At 40.6% G+C, this 27,698-nt stretch overlaps 1 protein-coding gene across 2 annotated transcripts in view; it reads right to left on the bottom strand.

The window, feature by feature from the left end:
- Positions 1-589: 589 nt before the first annotated feature.
- Positions 590-27,698, bottom strand: part of MBOAT1 (membrane bound glycerophospholipid O-acyltransferase 1) — an 88,100-nt gene continuing 60,991 nt past the window's right edge. Inside the window, exons 7-14 of one of the 2 annotated variants that reach the window (XR_016313461.1) lie at positions 25,961-26,138; positions 18,505-18,697; positions 16,128-16,231; positions 12,810-12,874; positions 6,791-6,923; positions 4,109-4,260; positions 3,168-3,255; positions 1,008-1,146 (exon numbers count right to left, since the gene is read on the bottom strand). Coding sequence is in view for 1 of the 2 variants with exons in the window: in XM_089682263.1 (XP_089538389.1) it covers positions 978-1,146; positions 4,109-4,260; positions 6,791-6,923; positions 12,810-12,874; positions 16,128-16,231; positions 18,505-18,697; positions 25,961-26,138 (994 nt within the window). In the remaining variant the exon portion in view is untranslated. Of the gene's footprint in view, positions 1,147-3,167; positions 3,256-4,108; positions 4,261-6,790; positions 6,924-12,809; positions 12,875-16,127; positions 16,232-18,504; positions 18,698-25,960; positions 26,139-27,698 lie in introns of both variants that reach the window. The other variant, XM_089682263.1, reaches the window with a different exon arrangement.

The raw sequence follows: 27,698 nt of genomic DNA, 5'->3' as shown, positions 1-27,698 counted from the left end.
GCACTTATGACACGTTGTTGTTTCTCTGGCATCATCCCTGCAAACAGGAATCACCTGCCCTGTAAGTTTTCCTCTCCTAATAACACATACGTGCTGATATTTTGCACTCCTCCCAACAAGCTATTAATTTGGCTGGTGTGCTTCAAATCTAAAAATCAACTAACTAATGTAAGTAACTGATCTGCTTGCAGGTACATTCCATTGTCTGTGAGAGGCTCCGACTGTACAATAATCTTTGCTTTCAGCATAAACCACGTGACTGATGCCTAAGCTTTAGTCATATGAGCACCGCTGGGATGAAGATTATATGTAGCTTTTTGCTATTATCGGACCACCATTATAAACTGTAGGGCCCTGTACAGCCTACCTGTGTTATTGTTGCAGGGTTTACTCTAAAAGTCACTTTGAAAAACTGTTGAGATTTTCTCATTTTACATGCTTGCACTTTCAAATGGCTGTTGTTAAAATTAAATGTACAAGTCAAAGACTTACGTTGTGAGAATTATACAATAAAAAACAGGACCATTGTATAGCACTGTAAAGGAGGAAACAAATATGGACACATTAAATAATTGAAACTTATCCAGAGTTTTTAAAACCTTGATCTATATTGATAAGATTATTTACATCCACTTGATCCTTTTTACAATTTTATATTAAAAAAATGCATAAAATTATACCTTCCCTTTAAATGAAATGATGGCAATTTATCAGCATTATTACAGTAGTGTGTAGATGACTTTGAAGTACTTTGTTATAATGGATGATCCTTCGTGAATGATATGGCTGGCTTACTCTAGAACACCATTCACATAACTGAAATGTTTAGTATTAAAATGTGGAACGTTTGTCTCTTAAATACGAAAAAAAAAAAAAAAAAAAGGTATCAGACACTGGGATACTGGGCCGTCCAATATTCTCAGTCTTTGGTGTGAGCAAACACGTATTGTGTATAAAGTCCATTGTCCATCTGTCACTCATCTGGAGTTATTGTTCATGTGCTTGAAGGGTTCCTTTTCTTCCAAATGATTGGTTGTGGATAAAGGAGTCTTTTTAGAGTAATATCGTTGTCTGTCCTTTGATGGCTTGTTGGGCAGAACAAAAAGCACAATAATAACAGCAATATGGAAGTAAAAATAGAATGACCTAGGCGGGAAAAAAAAAATTATGTTTAATTTCACAAAAATGCTATTTTTCAGATGTCCTGAACTTTTTCATTGTGATGAGTGGACATAGCTTAAGGCTGGCCACACACTGTGCAATTGATTGATCCTTTAGATTTACCATGTAACAGAAGGAAACATCAAGGCTTCATTCAAACAGACGTAATAGTTTTACTAATCTGATTACACGTATGCATACATAATGATAATCTATTTTTCCCCTTTATTTAGACTTCATTTATGTGCTTACAAATGTGTATACTAGCATTTATATATGTGTAAGAGTGTAAAGAGCATGCTCTTTAGGCCCCATGTACTTAGGACACTTCTGAACGCTGGAAACTGACTTCTGGAAAAAGTAGGTAAAAAAGTATTTTTAGCCGCGTTTGCGTTTAGAAGCATTTTTTAAAGATAAGCACAGGAGAACCTCTCAAATGCCCAGTATGCACTGAAAAGTGGTAAATTATTAACTATTTCAGACTGTTTCAGAGAAATACAGAGAGTAGAAGCAGAGACAGCAGTATGCGTTGAGATTAGCTTAGGTGTGAGTTACTCATTAACATTTCTTTTGTTTCCAAGGGTGGGAAAGGTGTCTGGTGGAGTCATTAAGGCCACCTGGCAGGGGGTCTTCATGAGGAATTTGAGGTGTGAATGTTCATTAACATATCTTTTGTTTCCAAGGGTGGGATAGGTCTGAGGTGTGAACTGGTCATTACAATGTGTGACAAGCTTGGTTGGAACATCCTGTGTTCAGTGTCTTGTCCATTTGAGTACCTTGAAAAGGCTTTGGATACATTTTTCATGATGAAAAAAGGCTCTGGACAGCATCAGAAACTGGAAGAGTTAAAAAAAAAAATTCAAACACAATTGCTTATAAAAGCGGTTTTCCGTGTTTACAAGCATTTTGCATTTGAAACACTGACAAAATCAACTGCTGAACGCAAGTTTTCTGCGTTCAAGAAAACGACTGTAAATTCAAATGCCTGTAAATGACTAAATGATGTGTACATGGACACATAGGAAAACATTAGAATGAGTTCAGGGGCTGCTGAAAAAAAAAAACGCTGAACAGCTCCTAAACGTGAGTTCATCAGCTGTAGTGTACATGAGCCCTTAGATGCAGATTTTTGGATTCTGTGATACAGATCGAAATGCAACTCATGTTTACACACCTGTGTGAATGGCTTTATTGAAACCAATGCAGCTGTATTCAGATCCTTAATTAAAAACCTTTTGTATATTTTTTTTTCCTTTTTTTTTTTTAACCACCATGTGAATGATTCCTTAAACGTTAAGGGGAAAAATAAAAACAGTAATTCCGGATTTGGTAGAATCTCCTCCTGAACACCTGCCAGTATTTTTTTAGTTTTTTCTTAAGGCTAAGTTCACACTTGCTTTGTAAGCAGGTGTTTTTAACACTCCTCAAATGCCTATGAAAATTATACACATGGCAGCACACTGTTCACACTGAAGCGTTATGGTGACGCTCCTCAAATGCCTGGCAGGTGTTTGCGGGGCGTTAATACCATTAACTTCATTATAGGAGTTTGTGGTGCTGTTTCAATGTTTGGAAAATGCTTCCAAAATGCGCATAGGGAGTTTGGGGAGCGTTAAACGCCTGTCTAACACCTGTCAAATGCTATAGGGGTGTTTGGGAAGAAGTCAAGTGTGAACAAGCTCTTAGGCTGTAGTTTACATTAACTGGCTAGTTCAATAAAGAAAAAAAAAATGGAAATACACATTCCATCCAGAGTTTTTTTTTTTTTAATTACTCTACACAATGAAATTTGAAATCTGACCGATTGCTGTATTTTACCACATCTTGCACCTTATCATTGTTTGCACTGCCTTTTAAAACAAGACTGCAGATGGTCTTATACGCCGATTAGATGGCAGTCAGATGAGAATGCACAAGTCAGCCACTGAGTATTTTTTTTTTTTTACAAACTGTTTTATAAATATGCACTTTACCATGGGGCAAAAACAGGATTTTTTGTTACTCACCGTAAAATCCTTTTCTCTCAGTTCATTGCCGCTCCTCTTTATCCATAACTAAACAGGGTTTTATAGCCCCACCTACAGGAGCAGGTCACTAGGAAGAAAAAAAAAAAAAAACTTGGCATCTCCTACGGGTAGTCCTCTCTGGACATAAAACCCCCTCTCTGATATAGGCCTTCAGTCCGTCACAAGCAGTGTTGAAGGAGAAACTCCATAGAGGGGTGGGCACTGTGTCAGTCAATGAACTCAGAGAAAGTGATTTTACAGTGAGTAACACAAAATCCAGTTTTCTCTTACGTTCATTGATGGACACAGCCGCTCTTCTTTATCCATGACAAAACAGGGATGTCCCCAAGCAGTGCCACAATGAGGAGGGGGTCAACCAACATAATGGATAAAAAATTGTTGGAGCAGGTTTTAGTCTGTTGCAGACCTATTCTATAGAGCAACTGAAGGGGAATTTATGAATGCAGCTGCCTAAATATAATAAATCTTGCCCAGATCTGTCTCGCTGCTCCTGCCTAGCAATGCCTGGCTGTGTAATAGAATTGATAAATATCCCCCATTGTCTTTATGCCTGTGTATACAGAACCTTAAGTCTGTCCACATCATTGTAATCATGTTTGCAGACAAGTCACTAGATCTGTTAGGATTAAATTGTGCAATAGTAAAGTGTTGGGGAAGAAGACTGCAGTGCTAACAGACAGAGAAAGCAAAATGTCTACATATGTGATGCAGAGCTTTTCTATTAGGCCTCCCAACTGCTCTCTCAATATAGAGTTTAGTATCAAGAAACCAGTCAACAACTTCAAAATTTAAAAAAAAAAAACAAAAACTGATGAAATGTAAATACATATCACTTATACTAAATGGTAATTAAAAGCTTTACACACAGAAATACCTTACTCTACACTAAACAATACAAGTCTATTAACATGAATACATACTTGTACATTTTAAGGGTAGGTTCCATGGCCAGCAAGAAAAAAGGTGCACAAGTGTAGGAGATGGCCAGCTGGGTCACAATCCACGTGATGATGTCATACCCAAGTTTACGCATTTTCGAAGTAATGAAGTAGTGACGGAAATTATTTCTTACCTGAAAATTGAACAGTGTACATAAAATTTATTGCTTTTTCCCTGCAGGACAATACTGTTTTCACAAACCCCAAAAAACAGCTTTGAACAGGTTTAGCCCATGTTCTCTGTCTAGAATATGTATAAAATAGTTAATCTCAAGAATGTTAATGTGGTAGAGCATGCCTTCCAGTAAGGAGCACTGATTACATCACATTAGAAAAAGGCAGCTCTGCTTCTGTTCCTCTTTGGTGTGGTATACAACTGACACAACAAAAAAACAAAAGTCGAATTGCTTTTTATAAAAGGTAAGTCTATGTTGCCTTCAGGAGAACCAAGCATATTTTGGTCTGTATAATGTTTCCAAAGCTAGGTACACATAGCTCAAAATTCATCCGATTCAGCAGGAACCAAATGAATTTTGAACCGCGTCTATCCTTCTATGTTTAACAGAAAGGCGATCATTAGACCAGATTATGTCGAGCGGTACTGCTGGAAAACCAGCATTTGATCATCCGCTGCAGCACTGATCATTGTATTTTGATGGGGGTGGGGTAGGGAATTCCCTGCTGTCAGAATTCAATAGCACAGCAGAAGGGATCCTGCATCCACATTGCTTGGGTGGACGCAGGAATCTGAGGTTTTGTTTTTTTTCAATTCAGCCCACTGGATGAATTTAAAAAAAAAAAAAAAAAAAAAAAAAAAACTCGGGGGATTTACTAAAACTGGAGCACTCAGAATCTGTTGCAGCTGTGCATGGCAGCCAATCAGCTTCTAACTTTAGCTTGTTAAATTAAGCTTTAACACAAAAAAAAAAAAAAAAAAAAAATGGAAGCCGATTTCCATGCCGAGTTGCTCCAGATTTTGCACGCTCCAGCTTTAGTAAATAACCCCCACAGTGTGTACCCAGCTTTAGATAACAGTGCTAAAATGCAGCACCTTTCAATGCCTGCAAGTAACCACAGTTGAACGATGTGGGGTGTTACTCAAACTAAAAATGTTTTGCCTGTTGTTTTTTCTAAAGGCAAGTATCAGACCAACCTGAATACAAATGGACCTGTTAAAGATGAAAAATAACAGACTTACTGTCCGAATCACCAAGTGGAAATAAAAGGAAAAATAAGCCTAAAAGTAGAAAACTAATGCAGTGACCACATCTAAGAACTGGTAAGCTGCAATATAATAAATGTTTCTTCCTGGGTTTAATACTGCTTTAATATTTAGTTTTATCAAATCGGTGCCTGGTTAACAAATATCTGAACATTGTAATCCATTCATGTGTATAACAAATGTTGACAGATTGGCTAGCTGTTTGGTCTGGTAGAGTTACCAATTAAAGTGTTACTAAACTCAGGACTCTGCATTCACTATCTCCCACAGTACACGGAAATGCAACATCCTTTTTACACAATGTAGAGGATAACTACTCAGGTTCCACAGGGAGTATAAAAAGCATGCTTTACTGCATATACAGACTGGTTTCACTGTTGTGGGTTTAGTAACACTTTAGCTCAGCTATGGTATGACATTAGGCCTATAAACAGTGCTCGATAACGTGTATTTCACCAGGTGAAAAAAAGCCTAAAAGAAAAAAAATGCAGCCACCACATTTAAGGAGATCCAGTGGTTTAAATATAGTCTGAGCTACTTTCCTTGAACATTTCTGCAGCAAGTCACCAGAACCTCTCATCTATATGCTTACTCCAGCTTTCCTTCTAAGAGGATCTCTTGCTAAGGATTTTGAACATTGTATCTGATTGACAATTGATCATTACTACTATACCAGTAGCATTCTGGTGAGTGCATAGTGGTGGTGGAGTGTTCACTGGATCCCTTGGCACTGTTTTGGAGTTGGACACGTTGCGGTTTTGTGTCTTGCAGTACCACTGACACATATATGGACTATACTTTGTTACAATTTTATTGTGATTTACACTAGCACCTATATTTTACACTGTATGGACTTTATTCATTTATTGTTTCACTGATGTTTAATCTTTTTGTTTGCACCTATGTGCAAAATTTATTTGGTGTTTTTCAAAACTCTTGGACGTTTTACTATAGGATTTAGCGCTGCACTTTATACACATGTTACTGTGAGATTTATTGTCATGGTCTGTTGTGCTAGCTGCTTTTTGCTAAACACCGTGATCGCCATGAATTATCTTGATATTTATACAGCTCAATAACTGCCATCCAAACAGCTCAATAACTGCCATCCAAACAGCTCAATAACTGCCATCCAAACTAACTGCCATCCAAAGTAACTTTATGTCTTTCACTATATCTACCATCATGACTAGTGAGGTTCAGCTTGAATCTGTTGTATAATACACTTCAAGCCTACATGGATCGTTCCAGTGAATGTTTTGCACTGTGCATGAGAGCTTCCATTCACCACAGAGGGAAAGGAGTGGTATCCTACATGCAGCAACACTCAGAGCTGAAGGAGACAGTAGGTGCGGAGCTGTGGACGCAACCCCTCACCTGTGCGTATTGACATTGCTGTTATTTACTGCCATCATTTTTATTATTTGTAGCACAATACTCACTGCTCTTGCAGCCAGCATCACAGGAATACCGGTGATAAAGGTGAAGTAGTATCCAGGATAAACACCATGCCACAGTGCAGAGAGGAGAAATGTTAAAGCTGTGCGATACTTTGGAGCTCTGTCATAACAGACTCTGTAAAACATACAATAACCGGGTTATTATAAAATATTAAACATCAGTACTGGCAAAACATGAAATCAGCTCCAAGCAAAGAAACTTACAGCACAGGTGAAATACAAATATGGAAGCTGTTTTTAATGGTAAAGGTTTTATATTTTTTTCATTCTGTCCTAGGATTTACACAGCCCTGCCACACAGCACAGCCCTCTGACAGGGCAGGATAACTATTTTCTCTACTGCAGGTCAGTAGGGCCTCTTTCACCCAGGTGATGATGACCGTATAGCGTAGACAGGCTGATTTTTTTGCTGCAACAAAACTTCCAGGAGCTGCGTGCAGGCATCCCACTGAAGTCCATTATGACACAGCAGCTGCACTGACACAGCCAATGGTTCTAATGTAACAGACACCCCCCAATTGGCAGCAGTGCTGAGCACGCACCCCCCCCCCCCTGTGTTCAGTTTGGCAGCCACTGGAATTGCACCCAGAATATCATGGCTATCCTTATAGGTAGTGCAACCACCACAGTAAATTTTAGTATCCCCAACAGCTCTCAGGATATCAGACATAGATACTTACATCAAGCCAAGTTGGACCAATGTAAGTATGAAAAAAAATAATTCCCTGAGTTCCTGGAGACTCCCTGTGTTCAGTGTGCAGAGGGGAAGCTGCTGGAGCAACAACCAGAAGATCACAACTATCACAGTATGCAGCGTGGACTATTACAGAGATTTTCAGCATCCTCATCGCCCCTTCGGATATCTGATATGGATGCTTACATCAAGTCATAGTGGACCAATATAAGCATTGAAAAACAGACAATTCCTGGAGTTCTGCTTTAATCACGGAATAACGAACACAGACCTGAAATAACTTTCGCTTTTATATCTGCCTGGAGTTCAGCTTGAAAAGAAAAGGTCATTTAAATTATTATTATTATTATACAGGGTTTATATAGCGCCAACAGTTTGCTCACCGCTTTACAATATAACAGGAGACAATACAGCAACAATACAGTTCAATACAAGAGATAGGAGGGCCCTGCGCCTTGGAGCTTACAATCTAGGAATGCACGATCCTAAGCAGTTTCCCTCCTTCCAAATCATTCCAATCAAGTCTTCCATCGTGAGCCTTTCACTGCAGTCAATGGCATCCAAGTCACTTATCCATGGGGTATGAATAAGGATTGAGAAGATACTAAACACAGGCTGTGCAGTACGAAGCCAGGTAGCTAGCATTTTCAGAGGCAGGTCAGCAATAGTAGTCCGCTCATCGTCTCTCAAGACATCTGAACAGACGGCATAGTCAATTTATAGTCATTTTTAGGCAGAAATCTACGATTATTGTGTGACCATGTAATTACAAACAGCAGCATGCTCACTGGACTAAAGATACACATTTTAGATTCTTGTCCCCAACTGGTCCAATTGACATTAGTTTTCAGAGGTCTTTACACAAGAATGTCCCACTATTCTATGTGTACCTGATAATCACAGTCACTGAATTTGAAATCAGAAATGGGGAATATCACAGATTATCACATACAGAACTAGTTTGTAAGTATAAAAGAAGTTGTGAGCGCTGTGAAAATTAAAGCAGCCACAGCATCAAAAAGGATACCGAAAAACCTTACAAAAACATGAAATATAAAGGATGCGGCGCTATATCACAAGTATTTAAGTAAAAAACGTCCAAGATATCAATGTAGCGATTAAGTGACTAATGTGATCCCAAACATTATGTCACAAGCAGAGTAACCTGCAGTGCAAAAACAGTCTTTGTGACAATTTCTCTCCTTCAAAGTGCTGCTTCCATGCAGTGAACGTGAGAAGGATAAGGCTGTGCACTCACCAGATGCACAGTGTAACTGCGCATTTAGAGATAAGTTCTCTCTACTAGATCCACTGTTAACTTCTAAAGGTCAGGTCAAGCCAGATATTCCTCCACCCACTGGATGTTGCTGATAATCCACGGTCTCTCTCTTAGGTGGCTCTATAGGTGATATGTGACTCACCAAGGGCCACAAAGAAAGGAGACCAATAGCGTGATACCTCCTTGCTGCAGTGCTGCTCCTGATTCCTTTCACATGTGTGGTTTGTTTGTGCTCACCTAGGTGAGCACAGAACTAGTTTATACTTGCCTAACTAGGAGAGTTGAATGTTGAACACCTGAATCTTTCCAGCTAACCCTAAAGTGTTACCCACAACAGTAAACTCAGTCTGTTAATGCAGTAAAGCTCGTTGCACTCACTGTGGAGTTAATCCTTCGCATTGTGTAAAAAGGCTGTTTGATCCGGTCTTCTCAGATCCTCCCCTTCTTCCACAGTACCCCAATCCATCTGCTGATAGTACAGAGCCTTAGGACGCACTCTAGCAATACAAACCAAACTGAGCATGTGCAGACAGCGGGTTTTTTTTTATGGAAGGGTACATGTGATCAGCCCAGGATCAAACAGCACTGTCAAGAAAGAGGGTCAGGGGTTCTGCAGCCTCATAGTACAGTCAGAGGAGAATGAAAACTCAGCCGGACACTGATACAAGTCACTACATACTGATGTTGAGAAAACAGTTTATATTTACTAAAATAATTGCATTTCCATGTTCCGTATACTGTGGGAGTGCAGATATAGTGAATGCAGGATCCTGTGTTTAGTAACACTTTAAAGCAGGGGCCTCCAAACTTTCTAAACAAAGGGCCAGTTTACTGTCCTTCAGAATTTAGGGGGGCCGAACTGTGTCCATTGGGAGTATAAAATATCAAGACGTCAGTGAGAATAGACAATGTCCCATCTTTGATGTCAGTAGGAGGGATAGTGCCCCATTTTTGGTGTCAGTTGGAAGAACTGCGACCCATTGTTTGCGTCAATGGGAGGAACGGTGCCCCGTTATTGGGAGGAATTGTGCCCCTTAGATGGTGTAAGTGGGGGAAATTATGCCTCATTGTTGGTATCAGTGGATGAAATCGTGCCCCAAGGGCCAGATAAAAGCAAGGAAAGGGCTGCATCCAGCCCCCAGGCTGCAGTTTGGAGACCACTGCTTTAAAGTACAACTAAAAGGTAAATTTTTTTTTGTGGAATTAGAATTCTTGTCAATTTTTATTGCTATCTGTGTCCCTGTTAGGGAGATTCAGTCTCTCTATTTGCATTGTTTACCATTATCAATGAAAGTAAAAGAAAATCCCAAATTTCGAGTTGTCCCCAGAAAAGTAATTGTGGGGACATCTTCCAATGGGGACACTAGATCTGGTGACCTGGAGATCCCCAAGGAATTCCCTTATTTGCAGGGATTTCCGCTCACTTCCTGTTTGGCTATGGAACAGAAAGTGAAGGGAAATCTCCGCAATGGGACACAGAAAGCGAAAAGAAAAAAATCTGACAGGGGTTATAACCCTCCCTTGCTCTATCCAAAATAATAATAAATAAAAAAAAAACGTTTTGCTGATAGTTCTTCTTTAAGTTCATAAAGTAACCAAATGGTCATATAAACCCTTAGAATAATGTATATGCTTCAGTTTGATTCTATAAATTTAGAGGGATCTTTTGCATTGTTTTCTTGTTAAATATTTGTGCTCTAGGAACAGAGCTTTTCTTCTGGCCTGTGTTTCAAAATGGTGTCAGAAAATTATACTAGGTCTGGCCCAGACCAATTCATCTCATTGTCAGGCCATCAACTTGGCACAGGATCATGCAGTAACTAGTTGTTGGTGCCTATTCACTGTCTGCATGAGCCATTTATGTTTTTGCCATGTTGGGCAGCTGAAATGTTGTGGCTGGGATCAGGACAATATTATGGCTCTATGCAGAATCAGGTCCAGAGCTAGTTCAGCCTGAGCATGCAAGTAGAGATTACTTTAGTGAAACTGCATATCAAAGCAATCATAGAAATAGGTAGTAGTGGCAGTAGGGGCGGACTGACAACTCATGGGGCCCCAGGGCAATAGGGGATCATGGGGCCCGTGTCCTTGCACAAACTTAAAAAAGCCTATGAAAAAGGTACCAGGGGCATCTCACGGGGCCCCCTACTGACCCCGGGCCCTCGGGCAGTGCCCGAGTTTCCAAATGGTCAGTCCCCCCCTGAGGGCAGTTATACGAAAATGCTGATTTCTCCTGTATAAGGCTGGCCATACATTACACAATTTTCCTGTACAACTTTCCTTTAGATTTACCAAAACCATATAATAGGAGGTCAAACCTAAACACTTTCAATATGTATGCAATCAGGTGGGCCCTTGCACTACATACTGTAGTTGAAGGTAAATCTAAAGGAAATTGAACAAGAAAATTGTATAATGTATGGCCAGCTTAAGAGGAGTTTAAACCATGCTCCCTCCTACCTCCATACTACACAGTCAAACCGAACATATAAAGGGATCAGCAGCGTGGCTCAGGAAGCAGGAGGGTTGGGCCCAGCTAGACTTTTACAGCAAACATCAATATTTACTTATAAACTCACTGGGCCTACAGACGGCGTTGACGTGACGTTTTTACTAAAGCCATCATAGTTTTTGTATTTTTTTCATTATACCATTGGATTACTTCATGGCATTACTCCGGTTTACTCTAACCTGTAACATGCCACCATTGCTCAAGAATGATGATGTACATTTCAGTTAGAAAAGCATTTCAACTCCTAACAACAGTTTTCATAAATGCATCAACTATTTAAACACTGAGTCATCAGTAAAGCTGTGTTATACCCAACTGGAAGCTGCTAAAAGATCAGAGGAAATATGTAACTGTTCTAACGAAATGATTCTGTTTGACAATACTGTATTAACAATGCTTTATATACCTCATAATGTACCAGAATTGGAAGGTTCGTCGCAGCGTATTAAACAGCCTTAGAACACATATACCTTGATAGATGCACAGCACCGTGGTTGACTTGCTATTCAGCAATGAGCTTTGGAAATTGCCAGCCATTAGACAGTGTCAACATGCAATTCATGGGGCTTGATTTACTAAAACTGGAGCGTGCACAATCTGGTGAAGCTGTGCATGGTAGCCAATCAGCTTCTAACTTCAGCTTGTTTAATTAAGCTTTAAAAAAAAAAAAGAAAAAAAAAGGACAAAAAAAACCACCTGGAAGCAAATTCGTTTCTAAGCAGAGCTGCACCAGATTTTGCACTCTCCAGCTTTAGTAAATGAACCCCATTGGCGTTTCTCAACCCCAACCCCCAGCATCATGGCACATGGGAAGTTTTTCCTAGCTAAAAGAGAAAAAGTGCTACATCCAGCTCGAAGTGTGAGAGCTCAGCGATCACATGACTGCCGAGTTCTCACAGCCACTCTGAGCAGAGAGCGGTGATTATCAGTCACCGCTGTCTGCTCTGCCCCCCCTTATGCTCACTGGAGCGCTGGGCTGTGGTGCGGGAGGGAGCGGCTAGTTTAGGTTCTTAGCAGCTCCCCGAGAGGCCAAGCCAGGTGCCACTCCAGACTCTTGGGTCGATCTCTACTTTAAGTCAGGATCTTCCCCAGCCTGGACTGGCTGAGTGACTTCAGCCCGCTGTCCGCTGAAAACAGGTGACAGAATTGCAGAACGAACTGCAATCCTGTCCATAGGATAAGCACAGCCACAGTGATCCACAGGAGAAGCACAGCCAAAATAGCTTTGGCTGTACTTTTCCTTTAAGCTTTGCAATACAAGATGTAGATAGCATGGGGGGCCTGAGTGACACACTAAGTTGCATTATGTTACTGGTAAATGGCAAACATGGTACCATGCAATTATGAAGGTTTCTTTGTTATGACTGTTAACATGTTCATAGAGTAATTCTAGGGTGAATTTTCACATTAATGACAGTCTGTTTGGGGACATTATCAATACAGCTAGAGGCTTTGACGTCTATTGGGCTTTTATCCTAGACAGTTTATTATCTATTTTACTCATGTTTGGGATTACCTTTTCAACCAAACTGCTGTCTGGATATTCCAGTTGTCTATGTACATTTTAAAACTTGAAGCCATCTACAAGAAAAATGAAAGAATTAGAACATTGATTTAATTCAAAATTATATGAAGCACTGTTTTCACCACTCAATGACACCCTAAAAGGCAAAGTACACATTTACATCAACTATTTGATTGTCAACATATTTGTTATCTTTGACATCTAGGCCATACAACTAAGTGTTCTTGCTCCAATAACCATGCAAAACATTTAAAGCACTAGAAAATGAATTGAAAAGTTTTGAAGTGCTGAAAAATGGGCACATTGCTGACTTTGAAAGCAAAGATTGCCCTTCTACATGTTCTTATAGAAGATCACTATAAATCATCACATAATACCTTGAACATTTTAAATTATATGGATGAATACTAATGTGTATAAAAAAAAAAAAAAAAAAAAAAAAAAAAAAAAGAAGAAGGTTTGAAGTAAACTTGTTAATCATGACTTCAAAATGAACTTATGGCTGCAAAATAGGCTCTATATGAGGTCTCAAAATACTGCCAGTGTTGTTGGACATTCTAAAAAATTCCCTGACATTCTGTGGCATGGGAATACAGGCCATCAAACACGTTGTGCCCAAGAGACCTATCCTCAAGGCCCAAAAGCTGTCACATTGAAGGGGGCTGCTTACAGCAGCTATGTCTCTTAACCTACAAAATTAAACTGAAAGTACCCTGCAAAGAAAAGGAGAAAGTCACTTTTCTGGCGGGTTGTGTTTTTAATCTTCCTCTGTAACCCACAGATCACTACGGTCTCCTGTAGTAACATAGGGATAGGTGAAAGGAACCACAGTGCTCAAGGGGGGTAAGGGGGCTATCCGACATATCCAGAAGTGTTAAGCCAGCCACACATGATCAAAATTCGAACGGTTCAGCGTGGACTGGCCAAATTTCGACCCACGTATGGACACTGTGGTTGTACAAAAGCAAATCTACAGATCGACCTTTGTACAACAATTCTGTTGGATTTTGTCTGCTCAATCAGTAGTGCTGGCTATAGCCTGCAATGCTGATCAGTGTATGCTGATGGCTGGGAAGTCTTTACGCTGTCAGAACACAATAGCTCAGTGGAGGTGTGGATGGGGAAATTGGGACTGTTTTTTTTTTTTTTTCATTCAACCCACTGGTTGAATGAAAAAAGTGACTCATCTATTGGATGCCTTGGATAACAGATGATCTGCACTCAGAGAACTTCAGGAAAGTGAAAATTCAGCAGGACACCTGAAAAAAAAAAAAAAAAAAAAGTGTGTTCATCCTCTTCTCATGCAGGATATTATCACTTTGATTGAGTTGGGTAAGAGACAGGGTTGCTTAAAAGCTGATCTGTAGCCATCCCAGAACACCTTTATTTGTATGTCTAAAGGCCAGTGAAATGTATTAATCTGTGAATTTTAAGACTTTGCATTTGTAATCACTTTCAGTTTTCACTATTGTCAGAGCATACTGAGAAGCAGGGAAATGTGTCGCCACTATGTGCAGAAGCCCATATGAATTAGAATATTACAGTGACCAAAACGTCCATATCACTGATTACCTTTACAGAGTTCCTCCCCCAACCAGCACCACCCCACAGCCTGATATAGCCTGGCTGGAGTCAATTCCTGGACAGAAATTAAAGCCAAATAAACAATGGCATGACTCTCTCTGAAGAATGATTTATTTTTTTTAAACATTTCAGATTTTTCTATTTTGTAGTACTGATTGGACAGCTGTGTGCAGACGCAGCACAAAATCCACAGGATAAAACTAAAACAAGCTTGTACTCACAGCCTAACCTGGAAAAAGTACAGCCATGACTTATGGTACATGTCGTTAGAAGGTGACTTGCTAAACCCAAACTCCAGGCTTAAAGAGGAACTTCAGGTAATGATATTTTATACATAGTTCGCTAGCTTGGGCCAATGTAACTATGCATGTACCATACCCGGCTGATGCCATTGGAAGCTGGAAATCACATTGTGTTCAGGGGCACCGAGAAAGAGGAGGACCCAACAAAGAGCTGGGGATTGTGGGATATGTAGTACATAAGGTTAGATATGCAAGGAGCCAATACTGTTGAACTACAGGTTCCAGCCGGCGGAAGGAAGAGAAGTAAAATACTGAGAGAGGATATATATTTTGGACTCCGGAGAAAGCTCTTCTTCTTGAAACTATGGGCTGAAACTGCAAGGAGGGACCTGGCTGCAGTGGAGAGTTAAGTAGGCTGTGCAGTTCGGAGATTTTGGCGGATGAGCTACAGACCTGCAAGCAGAGCATCCGTCCCCAGCTTCCTGTTGGCAGAGTGACTGACCAGTGACATGCAGTTCATCACCGCCACAGTCACAGCAGAATCCCAGTGTTATAAGGGGCTCGGCCAGGCACCCTCTACGCTGGTTGCAGATTCTGCAGGAGCTCTTCCAGGACATCCTGATTCCCTTGAGCCACGGTGTCATCAGGATTGGCGAGTGGGCAGACGCCAACACTGTGTACACTTGTCACTAAGGGACATTGCATGCAGACACCTTCTACTCCATGTCTTCTCATAAATTAGCAGTCTCTATCAGGAACCATTCACATATATTATCCATCAGTTCTGGTCACCATTGCAGAGCTATCTCTTTGGGCCCTTATTGAGCTAGCTGAAGATTCAGGTCACTCTTTCCACCAAGACTCTTTTAACACTCCTCAAGCCAATGACTCAATGCCTAGGACCTGTGCGTATGTTAAAGAGGGACTCTGTTTAGAATTTGTTTATAGCATATATTTAGCTCTTACAAAGTGTGTTATCTCTGGACCTGTGTCAGCCTGCTCCCTTAAAACCCTTTTAAGGGAGCAGGCTGTCATTGAAGTTTTTCTTCTCTTTCATACCTGGGGTCAAAGGCTCCCACTGAGCATATTTGAAATACTGTTTGAATCATTGTGTTCATCTCTGCCAAGTCCACCTGTGTTCACACTTTGAGCCCAACAAGGTGGTGGTTACACTGCAAAGTATTTGCAAAACATTATTTACGGTTTGCTGACTGAATAATTCTCCATAAATACTCAGTTGCTTTCAGTTGTCTGTGAAATTGACACCCTTTGTTCAGACATAATGCACAAAGAAAACAGAGGTGTCGGGCGGCTTGCAAGGTCAGGGCTACCTTTGGGGACCTGTGTCTTACAGCAGCCCTCAAGAGGGTAGCACTACAATTTTCATCAAAACTGGACTGTTTCAGTGCCTAGGGCAGGAGGGCTGGGGGAGGGGTGTGTTATATTAATTGTCATCACTACTTGACATGTCCTTTAAGCTCACCTCAATGTTCCATATGTTGAGATTATTTATTAAATCCCACTGGGGATTGCCTTTCTCATCCACCCCACTGAAACCATATCCTGCAGCATTGTTCACGGCATCAGCTAGAAAAAAATTAAAATACAGTTAAAAGATCAAATCTACAGAGATTATTCTATATGCTATATAACCATACCAATCTGATATTTGTTTTCATTCTACAACAAGCACAAAATAATTAAGCCTGGTAAGGAATACTCGGTAATCCCATAAATTAGCTATAAAATAATATTGAGCACCGCTTTCCTCATCCCAGAATGAAAGATACTTAGCCAATTTTTATCCTCTATTCACATGAAGAAATAAGATGAAAAGAGATACTGGAAAGAGAAGACCTAGGAGTACTTAGACAAGTATGTCTGCACTGTTGCCATCAACATAAAGTGACCCAGGAGTGCAATGAAGGTAGAAACATCCAGGTGCATGAAGGTGGTAACCGTTAGTATGACGTGTCTACATATCAATGATGTGCATACGTAGGGGCCTCAAGTGACCACCAGGAAAGCTATTCAGGTTACAGGAATTAGGATATTATCCAGGTCTATCTGTAATCATCACTTGTACCTTTTCATTGGTAAGCAGGACACATGCTTTGCATTAGGGCCTATGATATTTTTTTTTTTTTTGGGGGGGGGGGGGGGGGGGGTCTGGTAAAAAAAAAGAAAAAAGGAAAGATCTAGTCCTTGGTTTGGTTTGAGTTAATAGGAACAGGCGTAATGCAGGGATAGGTTAACACAAGCATAGCAGGATGTTATGGAGATAAGTGTCAGGCATCAGAAAATGGGTCTGAGAGAGAATCTGGGTCAAAGTAAGTGAATCATGCCCACATGCATACATATACACTCTTGTACATACTCTCAATGCATATACATGCTCACACACATTCATAAAAGCTAGAAGTCTTTCAGATATGAAACCTGGTTCAGTTCTGCACAGAAGCCAATCAGCTTCTACTTTCAGATTGTTCAATTAGGCTTTGGCAATAAAACCTGGAAGCTGTTAGGATTCTATGCAGAACTACACCTTTTGCACCCTCCAGGCTTCGTAAATAACCCCCACTGTGACCCAAACTATCATATTTTCACTACCTTACTGATCCATTTACGCACATACCAAGGGGTTGAGTTTGGGCAGGGAGCCCAAATACTTCTAATGGAGAGGTTACTAGGACTTTAAAGCTGCAGAGCTCAAAAATCAGATAAAATGAGGCTTACAGAAAACCAGGGCTCACACAAACAGGGATATTTCACGCCGTGGTTTCTCTAGATTGGGTAATTCCTACAGAGTAAAGCTGGCCATACATGCGTAGATTTCTTCCATTCATTTTGTTGGCTGATACAATGCCCCATCTATGCTAAACAGCCTGACAGCTATTGAAATCTGACAGCTGGCAAAACACGACTGTCAGAATACCCCAACAGCCAATTGTCTGCAGTCACTGTTTGGCCAACAATTGTTTTGCCTGGCTTCTTCGATCTTCAGATCAGAGTTTGTTGAGTCAGGTGGTGCCATCAGAGTCAACCAAAGATCAAATTTTGTCTGATGCTGCAAGAAAAGGCCAAAATTCGATCTATATATAGCCAGCCTAAATCAGTATTAAACGCAAACACTATATTACAGCTTACCAATCCTCAGATGTGATGGCTGCAGTCATTTTTTTTTCTAGGCTTTATTTCTTCTATTTTTATCTGGCGATCCAGATAAAAAAAAAAAAAAAAAGGACAAGCTCTCTTACAGATGTATCAGTTACAGGAATGAAACAAACCATTTAAATCACTGCCAGAGGTGCCTGCATTGATCGGTTTTTAAGTAAAACCTTCATCCCAAAAGTAAACAAAAACTGTTCACTGTAACTAATTATAAAGTATTAGCTGGAATTTGGATTCAATTTGTTAGTGCATTTAAATCTGCAAATACATTTAACACTCTGCTCTTGCCCGACTGGCAATGCTGCTGTGCCTCCTGATTCCATTCACCCAGATTGGAGTCACAACAGTATAGGAGATGTGTTACTGGCCAGATTACCAGGTGAAAACAGAGCGAAAAAAAGCAAAATAAAACTAATGCAGTCATCCTAATGATTGGTAAACTACAATAGATTACATTTTTTTGGGGGGGTTTATTACTGCTTTAAGAGCAGTAGACACTAATGTATACAGGAGTACAGGATGATGGCTCAAATTAGTCAGGCCAAAAAGTATCCAATAGACACAATCTTATGAAAATAGGATTCCAAACATTATGTTCAGCCTCATGAATTTATGTATTCATGTATAAAAACATTTTTATCGAAAAATATTCTACTCTTTAAAAAATATTATACTCTATATTCACTTACCCAGAGTCCATGCAAAATAGTACTTAGGTTTGTTAGCCATTGCAGCAATGTAAAGGTAGCATAGTCTTGTCAAAAACGAATATTCATTAATGAAAGTATCATCCACAATATAGGCAATAGGGAAAGCCTTACTTATGGTCAGGAAAAGAATGAGTGATACCACACATATGCAAATCCTGTGTAAAACAACTTTCTAAAAGAAAAAAAAATATACACAGTGAATAATTACTGGTGCAGTATGAAGTTGAAGCTTTCTTTGTAAATCCTTTATAAATTTAAAATTGAACCCCAGCAAGTACAGTAGCTAAATGCAAAAAATACATATATGGGAATAGTATTACTTGTGAACTAATTTGCAATTCCATTCAGCTAGTCTTGGGACTCAGTTATACAAAACAGTCAAATTTTTGTACTCTAGTACAGCAACAGCACAGTCTTCTATAACCCGATCATGAAGAAGCAGCCGTGATGAGTTATCACTCTGCTCTCTTCTCCTATCAGCCGGTAATCATATATGAAATGCAGCAACGTCTGACTGGCTTCTAGAGCTGGCTCTCCTTCTTACAGTTCCTCACTGTATAGGGGATTACTAGGACACCAGCATCCAAATAGCTTTAGATACAGCATCTATATGCACGTAATACAGTTAAAAGAGAAGTGTGGGTTTAAAAAAATAAATAAATAATATACTCCCCTAGATGGCTACAACATGGACCCAATGCTGCAGCTTTCCCCCACCAGCTCTACACAAAGAACTGAGCAAAGAACTCTAATTGCGCAGTTCTTGGCTCCTCTGTGCTCTGCCCCTCCAGTGCTCACTGGAGCACCGGGCTGTGGAGGGGAAGAAAAGTGGCTGACTCAAGCTCTCAGTGGCATGCGGAGAGGCTGAGTCAGCTGCAGGTCAGGCATTTGGGCAGATCCTAATATTATTGTCAGGATCCCTGCAGAGCCTGTGCTGGCACTCTGATGTCAGCGGACAGCGGTTAGCCTTTGGCTTCAAACCAGCGTCAATTTTTACACTTGCACAAAGTCAGGGATTTTGTAGGACTAGAGTCAGGTGTATGATTAACCAATTATACCAAGCAGGAGCTAATTATCAACATGTTTTTATGTAGGTTAAAACACAGTTATTAACGGAAACAGCTGTGTAGGAGGCTTAAAACTGGCTGAGGAACAACCAAACTGCTACTAAGGTGAGGTTATAGAAGACCTTTTCTTGTCACAAGTCATACACCATGGCAAGACTGACCACAGCAACAAGACACAAGGTAGTTTGCCTGAGAGAGACCTTGCTGATGCAGGATAAGATTTCAAAGCAGACTGGGGTTTCAAGATGTGCTGTTCAAGCTCTTTTGCAGAAACACAAAGAAAATGGGCAATGTTGAAAACCATAGACACATCACGCTTACTTCTTTTCGACATCAGGAGATGTCCAGCAGTGCCATCAGCACAGAACTGGCGGAGACCAGTGGGACACAGGTACACCCATCTACTGTCCAGAAAAGTCTGGGCATAAGCTGTCTTCCTGAAAGAATTGCAACCAAAAATCCATACCTCCAATGTGGAAACAAGGCTAAGCGACTCAACTACGCACAAAAACATAGAAACTGGGGTGCAGAAAAATGGCACCAGGTTCTGTGGACTGAGGAGTCAAAATTTGAAATATTTGGTTGTAGCAGGAGGCAGTTTTGTTCACCAAAGGGCTGGAGAGTGGTACAATAATGTGTCTTCAGGCAACAGTTCGGTATGGTGGAGGCTCCTTGCAAGGTTGGGGCTGCATTTCTGCAAATGGAATTGGAGATTTGGTCAGGATCAATGGTGTCCTCAATGCTGAGAAATACAGGCAGATGCCCATCCCTCATGCCATACCATCAAGGAGGCACATGATCTGCCATAAATTTATTCTGCAGCAGGACAACAACCCCAGATATACATTCAATATCATTAAGAACTATGTTCAGCGTAAAAGAAGAACAAGTAGTCCTGGAAGTGATGGTTTGGCCCCCCTTCCCCCCTCCAGAGCCCTGATCTCAACATCATGGAGTGTATCTGGGATTACAAGAGAAGACAGAAGGTTTTGAGGCAGCCTGCATCCACAGAAGAACTGTGGTTAGTTCTCCAAGAGGTCTGGAACAACCTTCCTACCAAGTTCCTTTAAAAACTGTGTGCAAGTGTACCTAGAGCAGGGGTGTCAAACTGGCGGCCCTCCAGCTGTTGCGAAACTACAAGTCCCATCATGCCTCTGCCTTTGGGAGTCATGCTTATAACTGTCAGTCTTGCAGTGCCTCATGGGACTTGTAGTTTGGCAACAGCTGGAGGGCCACCAGTTTGACACCTGTGACCTAGAGGAACTGATACGGTTTTGAAGGCAAAGGGTGGTCACACCAAATATTGATTTGATTTCTCTTCTGCTCATTTACTTTACATTTTAATTGATAAAAAATAAACATCTATTTCTTCATAATTCACAGCATTTTTTTCACACCTGCCTAAAACTTTTCCACAGTGCTGTATAGCTGCATTAATTGGCATTTTTATGCCTGCTTGGAAGTTGGATGTGATATTTTGTCACGAGTATGGCAGTAGTACTAATTTTAGGGAATTCATTAAGTGTAGCCATTTTTAAAGCCTGGATATTTATTAAAGGCAGCATCTGTCCAGGTGGATCCTGTATGCTGTATGATTTTGCCAATAATATCAGCATGGAATATGATAACAGACAAGTAGTTAGCTATCTGGCAGAGTGACTAGGTCATAAAACAAAAGGTTTTTTTTCAGAAAAGGGTTTGTTGCATAGATGCCGCCACCATTATTGTAAGTGCTGCCTGCATACAGAGGAATTACATGAATGATGTTTGACAAAACACTGGTGCAGAACAAAAATGGTGCGTTCACAGAACAATCTAAATATTATATTGTGACATACTAAGCATGTGCAGAAGAAGAACGTTAACCTTTTTTAAATAATTTTAATCAACATAATGTTCCATAACAGTGTGACTTCAAGCAACTGGATACAGAAGCAAAAGAAAAAAAAAATCTATTCATAGCCATATGTGTCTATTGTCTCTGTATAGAAACCTAAAAAGGAAATGGCTGTTTGAATGGGAACACATTTTTTTAAAGAATCAAAAAGCACCTATTCTTTTTGCCCCACTGCCATGACCTAAACAATCCAATCCTTCCCCTTTACACATGTAGACGTACTGAGGTCTATGGGGTTGTAATGCACAGGCACAGCTAGAAAAGGGAATGTTGGATGTAAACAATTGAAACTGCAGCCCTCAGATCTCGGGAAGTATACATCTCTGGATGGGGTGGGATCAGTTAGGTCAGGGCTAAGGGACGAAAAAGAATAAGTGCACTTTGTTTGAAAGTGCACTTATTCTTTAACTTAATATAGATTAGGCTAAAAACTCCAGGCAAACAGATAAATGTACAGATTGCATACATATCAGGAGTTGTTTTACGTGTCAATTACATATATATGTTCATTCATTTCTGAGATTTACGAAACACAGGCAGCCTGGTGACCTGACTTCTCTTCTCTGCAATTAACAACTAGGGCTCATCCCTGTCCCAGTCTGTGATTGGGCAGTCAATGCGAAGCAGCAGACTGATGAGCTCATCTGTATCTCTCATCCTATCAGCATGCTCCTTGTTAGGACATGAGCACTGCAGCACACCTTATTGGCTACCTTTGCAGCTTTTCATTCTCAGTCTGAACTCTACTGTACAGGAGGCTGATGCAAGGATGATGCTCTTAAAAATTCACTTATTCAGCATGAAAAAAATACCTGCATAAATTGGTTTTATCTGGCTGGAGCTCACCTTTAATGGAAATAAATTTCATCAATGCGTTGTCAAAAATCTTGTTTCTACTTTATTATTCTTTTACCCAATGAAGAAATATTTATGGCTGTCCATCCAGTGCTTACTAACACAACACAGCCTGAAGGATGACACCATTTACTCTTTCATTGAAGGAAGACAGTAGTTCCATCTGCCCCTAACCTTCTGACTCTACAATAAAGGAGGAGCTAGCAGAAATTTATCTTGCTGATCACTTAGCTCTTTTCTCCTGCCAGCTTTCCCCTCATATTGGCATGCTGCACACATAATAGGCTTGTAGTATTGTCCCTTTTCCCAGTCTTAAGCTGGCCAGAAATGGATACAAATTCTAATCAGTATGTGGCCATCTCTGCTCAACAGAAGTTTGTCGTATGATCACATTCTGTAAAAGTAACATGTTGGAAAAGACTCCCTCCAACAGCCATTGAGCGGTGTATTCTGACAGCTGCTGGTCCCTTTGTCAGAATACAATGTACTGAAGGAAGGGGATTCCCTCATCCCCCTCATTTCTGTGGATGGAGAAATCTGTTACAGCCTTGATCAAGTCATCACTGACTTGCGTAGGGCAGATTGCCACGCGGGCATACAGCACAGACTGGTACAGGGATACTCCAATTTTTGAAGAGCAAGGGACACAAGTGATTTGGTAACCAGTCAAGGTCCACAATGAAATTAAATTGCACCGCCTAATGCTACATCAGTAGCTGGGGGGGGGGGGGGTGAGTGGTTGGGTAAGTGCACCAAAACACTTGCATTAAGGATATAATAGAAGTATATGGCTCAGTGCAGCTAACACGTAGTTAAGCCGCAGGTGCACTGCCCTGCACCAGTGATTCAGTGTGAAAGCCCACTGAAATTTTGCTCATTACAATAAGCGCAGCATATACATTGACTTTTTTTCCTCTTCCAACTTCAACTGGCATCGCTCTCCAAGCTGCTAAAGAAGGTCCCAGGTGAAATTATATAGGTAGTCTGGCTGAAAAGACAAAAAAGTCCTTCCAGTTCAAAAAAAGAAAAAAAAAAGTTATAATCCTATATCCACAGTTGATACAGAAGAAGGCAACACCCACCCCCTCAGCAAAGCATGAACCAATTTGTTCCTGCAGGTTAAAACAAAAAAAAAAAAAATCCTTCCTGATCCCCCGAGAGGCAATTGGATCTTCCTTGGATAAACGTTACCTATATAAGTTAGTATCCAGTTATATTCTGTGTATCTAGGAAAGAATCCAGACCTTTATTAAAAGGAATCCACTGAGCTGGCCAGAACCAACTCTTGAGGGAATCTACTCCACATTTCCACAGCTCTCACTGTGAAGAAACCTTTCCATGTTTGGAGATTACATTTCTTTTCCTCCAGACGTAAAGCGTGCCCCCTTGTCCTCTGTGATGACCTCTGGGTGAATAGCTCTACACCGAGTTCACTATATGAACCACTGATGTATTTATACATATTGATCATATCCCCCCTTAATCTCCTCTTCTCAAGAGCGAATACATTCTGTTCCTCCAATCTTTTCTCATAGCTGAGCGCCTCCATGTCTTTTATCAGTTTGGTTGCCCTTCACTGCACTTTCTCCAGTTCCCCAATGTTCTTTTTTGTGAATTGGTGCCCAAAACTGAACTGCATATTCCAGATGAGGTTTTACTAATAATTTGTACAGGGGTAAAATGATATCTTTCTCTCTCAGGAGTCTATACCCCTTTTAAAAAAAAAAAAAAAAAAAAAAGAGGATTTTGCTCGCTTTAGAAACCGCAGCTTGGCACTGCATACCATTACTAAACTTATGATCTACCAGAGCACCCAGATCCTTCACCACCATTGATTCCCCAAATTGTACTCCCCCTAGTATGTATGACGCATGCATATTCATTTATCAACATTAAACCTCATTTGCCACATAGTTGCCCAATAAAACAGTGCATTGAGGGCGGCTTGTAAATTGGAGACATCCTGTAAAAACACTGCAAAGCTTGGCATCATCTGCAAAGACTGAAATGGGATTTTTAATCCCAGACCCTACTGTATATAGTTTATAAATATATTAAAAAAGTAAGGGCCCCTACACTGAACCTTGGGGTACACCACTGACAACCCTAGACCATTCAGAGTATGAATCATTAACCACTACTCTCTGAATATGATCTTTTATCCAGTTTTCTATCCATTTACATAATGATTTATCCAAGCCTGTAGACTTTACCTTACAGATTAGCCATTTGTGGGGAACTGTGTCAAACGCTTTTGCAAAATCCAAGTATACCACGTCCACAGCCACCCCTCTGTCCAAGGTTTTGCTCACCTCCTCATAAAAAGAAATCCTTTTCAAGTGTACTTGGTATCACTCAACCTGGGGAAAAAAACGGTGCTACAGAGGAAGCATCAGCTTATACAGCTCCTGCTTCCTATGCTGCCAGTTTGATGCACTGTGATGCTCTGAAAAGGTGGGTCGGCAAGCCGTTCATCGGGATCTGGACATGCACTTCACTGGTTTGAGGTTGAGAGCCACATCAGAAGGCTCAGACGGCTACAGGTTGAGCACCCCTGGGAGTAGCGATTCCTGTTGAAAGTAGCAGCCCGATAAATCCGAGCGTATGAGCTGTCAGCTGGACTTAGCAGTGACCAGTGAGCCATGGGTTGCATCCTGCTCTACACAATAACGTCGATGCCTTTATTCATAGTGCTTTTGTAAGTGTGGTTCTTACTTTTAATAAAAGAAATATATTTCAGCATACAGAGAGAAAAATCCAGGCATGATACAAGAATAGGGCAAATTGTACTAACTAATTGAGCAAGTGAGAGAAAATATAATTAGTGAACCAGTGTCCAGTTGATCCCAACTTTAAAGGGAACAAGCTTATTACGACCTTTTATAAAACTCAAAAGGTCTCAATTAGAGGTGAGAATCTATCCTTCCTTTCTGTTGGTGGTTGAGATTCAACGAGCACACTGGGATTTCTTTCTAATTTTCGGAATGAGAATTATTACTTTTTTTGAACACAGACTGATGAATTTATGTACCATTTCTGATATATGTTCACCATTTATTTCCTCACATTTATGTGTGATACACATACACTGTGTTGTAAAGGCATTACTGTGTAGATTCATGTTAATATTTGCGTTGGAACAGTATTAGAATACGGGCACTGATTTTCTGTTTTAGTAGATTGGGTGACTAATTGAAAAGGTTTTAGCTCCAGCTCGCTTTTTGCACAATTGATAGGTGAGCATAAAGATTATTAAAATTTGTTGTTATACACATGTATAGCCAGCTTTAGTGCTGCTATACAGGGATTGTGAGAGGCTGATTCCAAGCCAAATTGGAGTACTTTCACTAGTTACAGTTCAAAATAATGAATCAATAAAATACATAGCTGCATTCATTTGTGTTTTTTATATCGGCCTGGAGCTCAGCTTTAATCATGGTCAATAAATGGTAAAAAGGAGAGAATTCCAAGAGCAGTTATCAGAATTTATATGCACTAAAGGGTAAAATAAACTGTTGATTCTGACCATTTCTATTCAACCAAGACCCAAGATGAAGCACACAAGTTGGCTATAAAAATAAGTGAGAAAAGGAAGCTGTATACCTTTAGTACTCACATTTGGGGAAGGATCTGACACAAGGCGTTTTTCTTTCAAGCCGACTTCCTTTAACTTTGATCGTATGTGACTTCCTTCAATAAAGGCAATGTAGTCCTGGAAATTGCTGCAGGGACCAGCAAGGACACTCATAAAATTCAGGTGGTAGCTAAGGTATTCCAAGAGAGTTGGTATTTTCCTGCAGAAAATAGAAAATTGGTTTCTATGTATATATGTGTTGTCTAAATTATTATACCTTACCGGCCCACTTCTGGGAATGGTTCAGATTACAGATAATATACATGAACTAAGGGCTAGTTCACACCAAATGCAGTCCAGTGCATTTTTATCCTGCATCAAAAATGCATGGACAGTGTTTAACATGGATTCTAATGGCCTTAGTTCACATCGGTGAAGTCAAAGAAAAAGTAGAACATGTTGCAGTTTTTCTGCTGGAATGCATTCGGAACATGGCAATCTGCATCAAAAACACACCGGAACACATACGCCCGCCGTCCCTTTTTGGGACGGTGACTGTGGAGCAGCCGGTGTATGTCCGCAGTCTCCGGGGGTCCACTGCCACTCCCTTGTCGGTGTGCCTGCGCTAGCAGTCTTCGGCGCATGTGCGCCACTCCTTTGGCGCTGCGTACGGCTGACGTCATCTGCGTGGGCCCATTTAGGGTGAGCGTACGCTGCGCCATCATGGATGTGGACCGCGTCCTTTCATGGACTCCCGTGTGTGACGCGGTGGGGGTTATCCAGTGCGATGTGGCGTGTCTTATATACTCCCAGCAGATACTTTCTCGGACTATTGTTTCAAGTTCCCTTTGTGTGGGATGTGTCATTATTATTTATATACTGGTCTTTTATAGATATTGTCCTTTCTATAGGGGACACATGGGAGGAATTCGGTGCGGGCCTGCTATTCCTTCATATACGGATACCATACGAAGGTGGAGTACTTTAATACATATTGGTTTTGCCCTCCCTTCTTTCCCATCTGTCTGAGGCCAGTTACTTAGTGCCCATTATAGTTTGGTATTATAGACACCTAGGTATAATACACCTTGATTGACTACTATTACATAATTGGCTGGTTACTCTGCCACTTCATCTGGCTCCTACATTATATGGGCATATCTGGAATTCCAGTTGGGACTGGGCACTCTCATGTTAGTATGTTGCTCTTGCTGGCCAGTTATGCAGGTGGGCTATTTTTGTTATATGGCAAATACACCAATTTTAATTACTCAATCCCACTAATATATGGCTATTTTGCAGGCCCACCAATGTCTTAGCAATTCCTCATCTGTGATCCTCTCCATGTCTTTGTGGGTATAGGGCTTTTATGCCCTTGATGGAAGTAGATGATTTATAGAATTGCTGTGAGTATTGGCCAACTCAAACCATATTGGCGTTTTAGTTTCATATATTTCCTATTATAGGATTCCTGTATACTACAATTGGCCTTTGAGTTCCCTTTTGGCCTTCTTCGTGCTCTGGTCCCCTATGCCCGCCCTCCAGACTCTCTTGCCGCTGATCCGCCCTCTACACGCAAGCTTAGCTCGATTTTATACACGTGTATTTTGTTTATCTTATGTACATTTGTGTGATTGTCTGTACACTCATTTTGTATTTCTTTATACACGCAGTAGCACTACTCTCCCTCATATTCAAGCTACGGTCCTGAAGAAGCCAAATGCACAGGCGAACCGCATTGACCGTATTTTGATGTATGCATATTGCAGTTACTATAATT

Source organism: Staurois parvus, unplaced genomic scaffold (genome assembly GCF_062004578.1).
Source record: "Staurois parvus isolate SC_StPar_1 unplaced genomic scaffold, SC_StPar_1.0 ptg000287l, whole genome shotgun sequence".
Taxonomy (NCBI): Eukaryota; Metazoa; Chordata; class Amphibia; order Anura; family Ranidae; genus Staurois; species Staurois parvus.
This window is presented reverse-complemented; position numbering and strand designations above follow the sequence as displayed.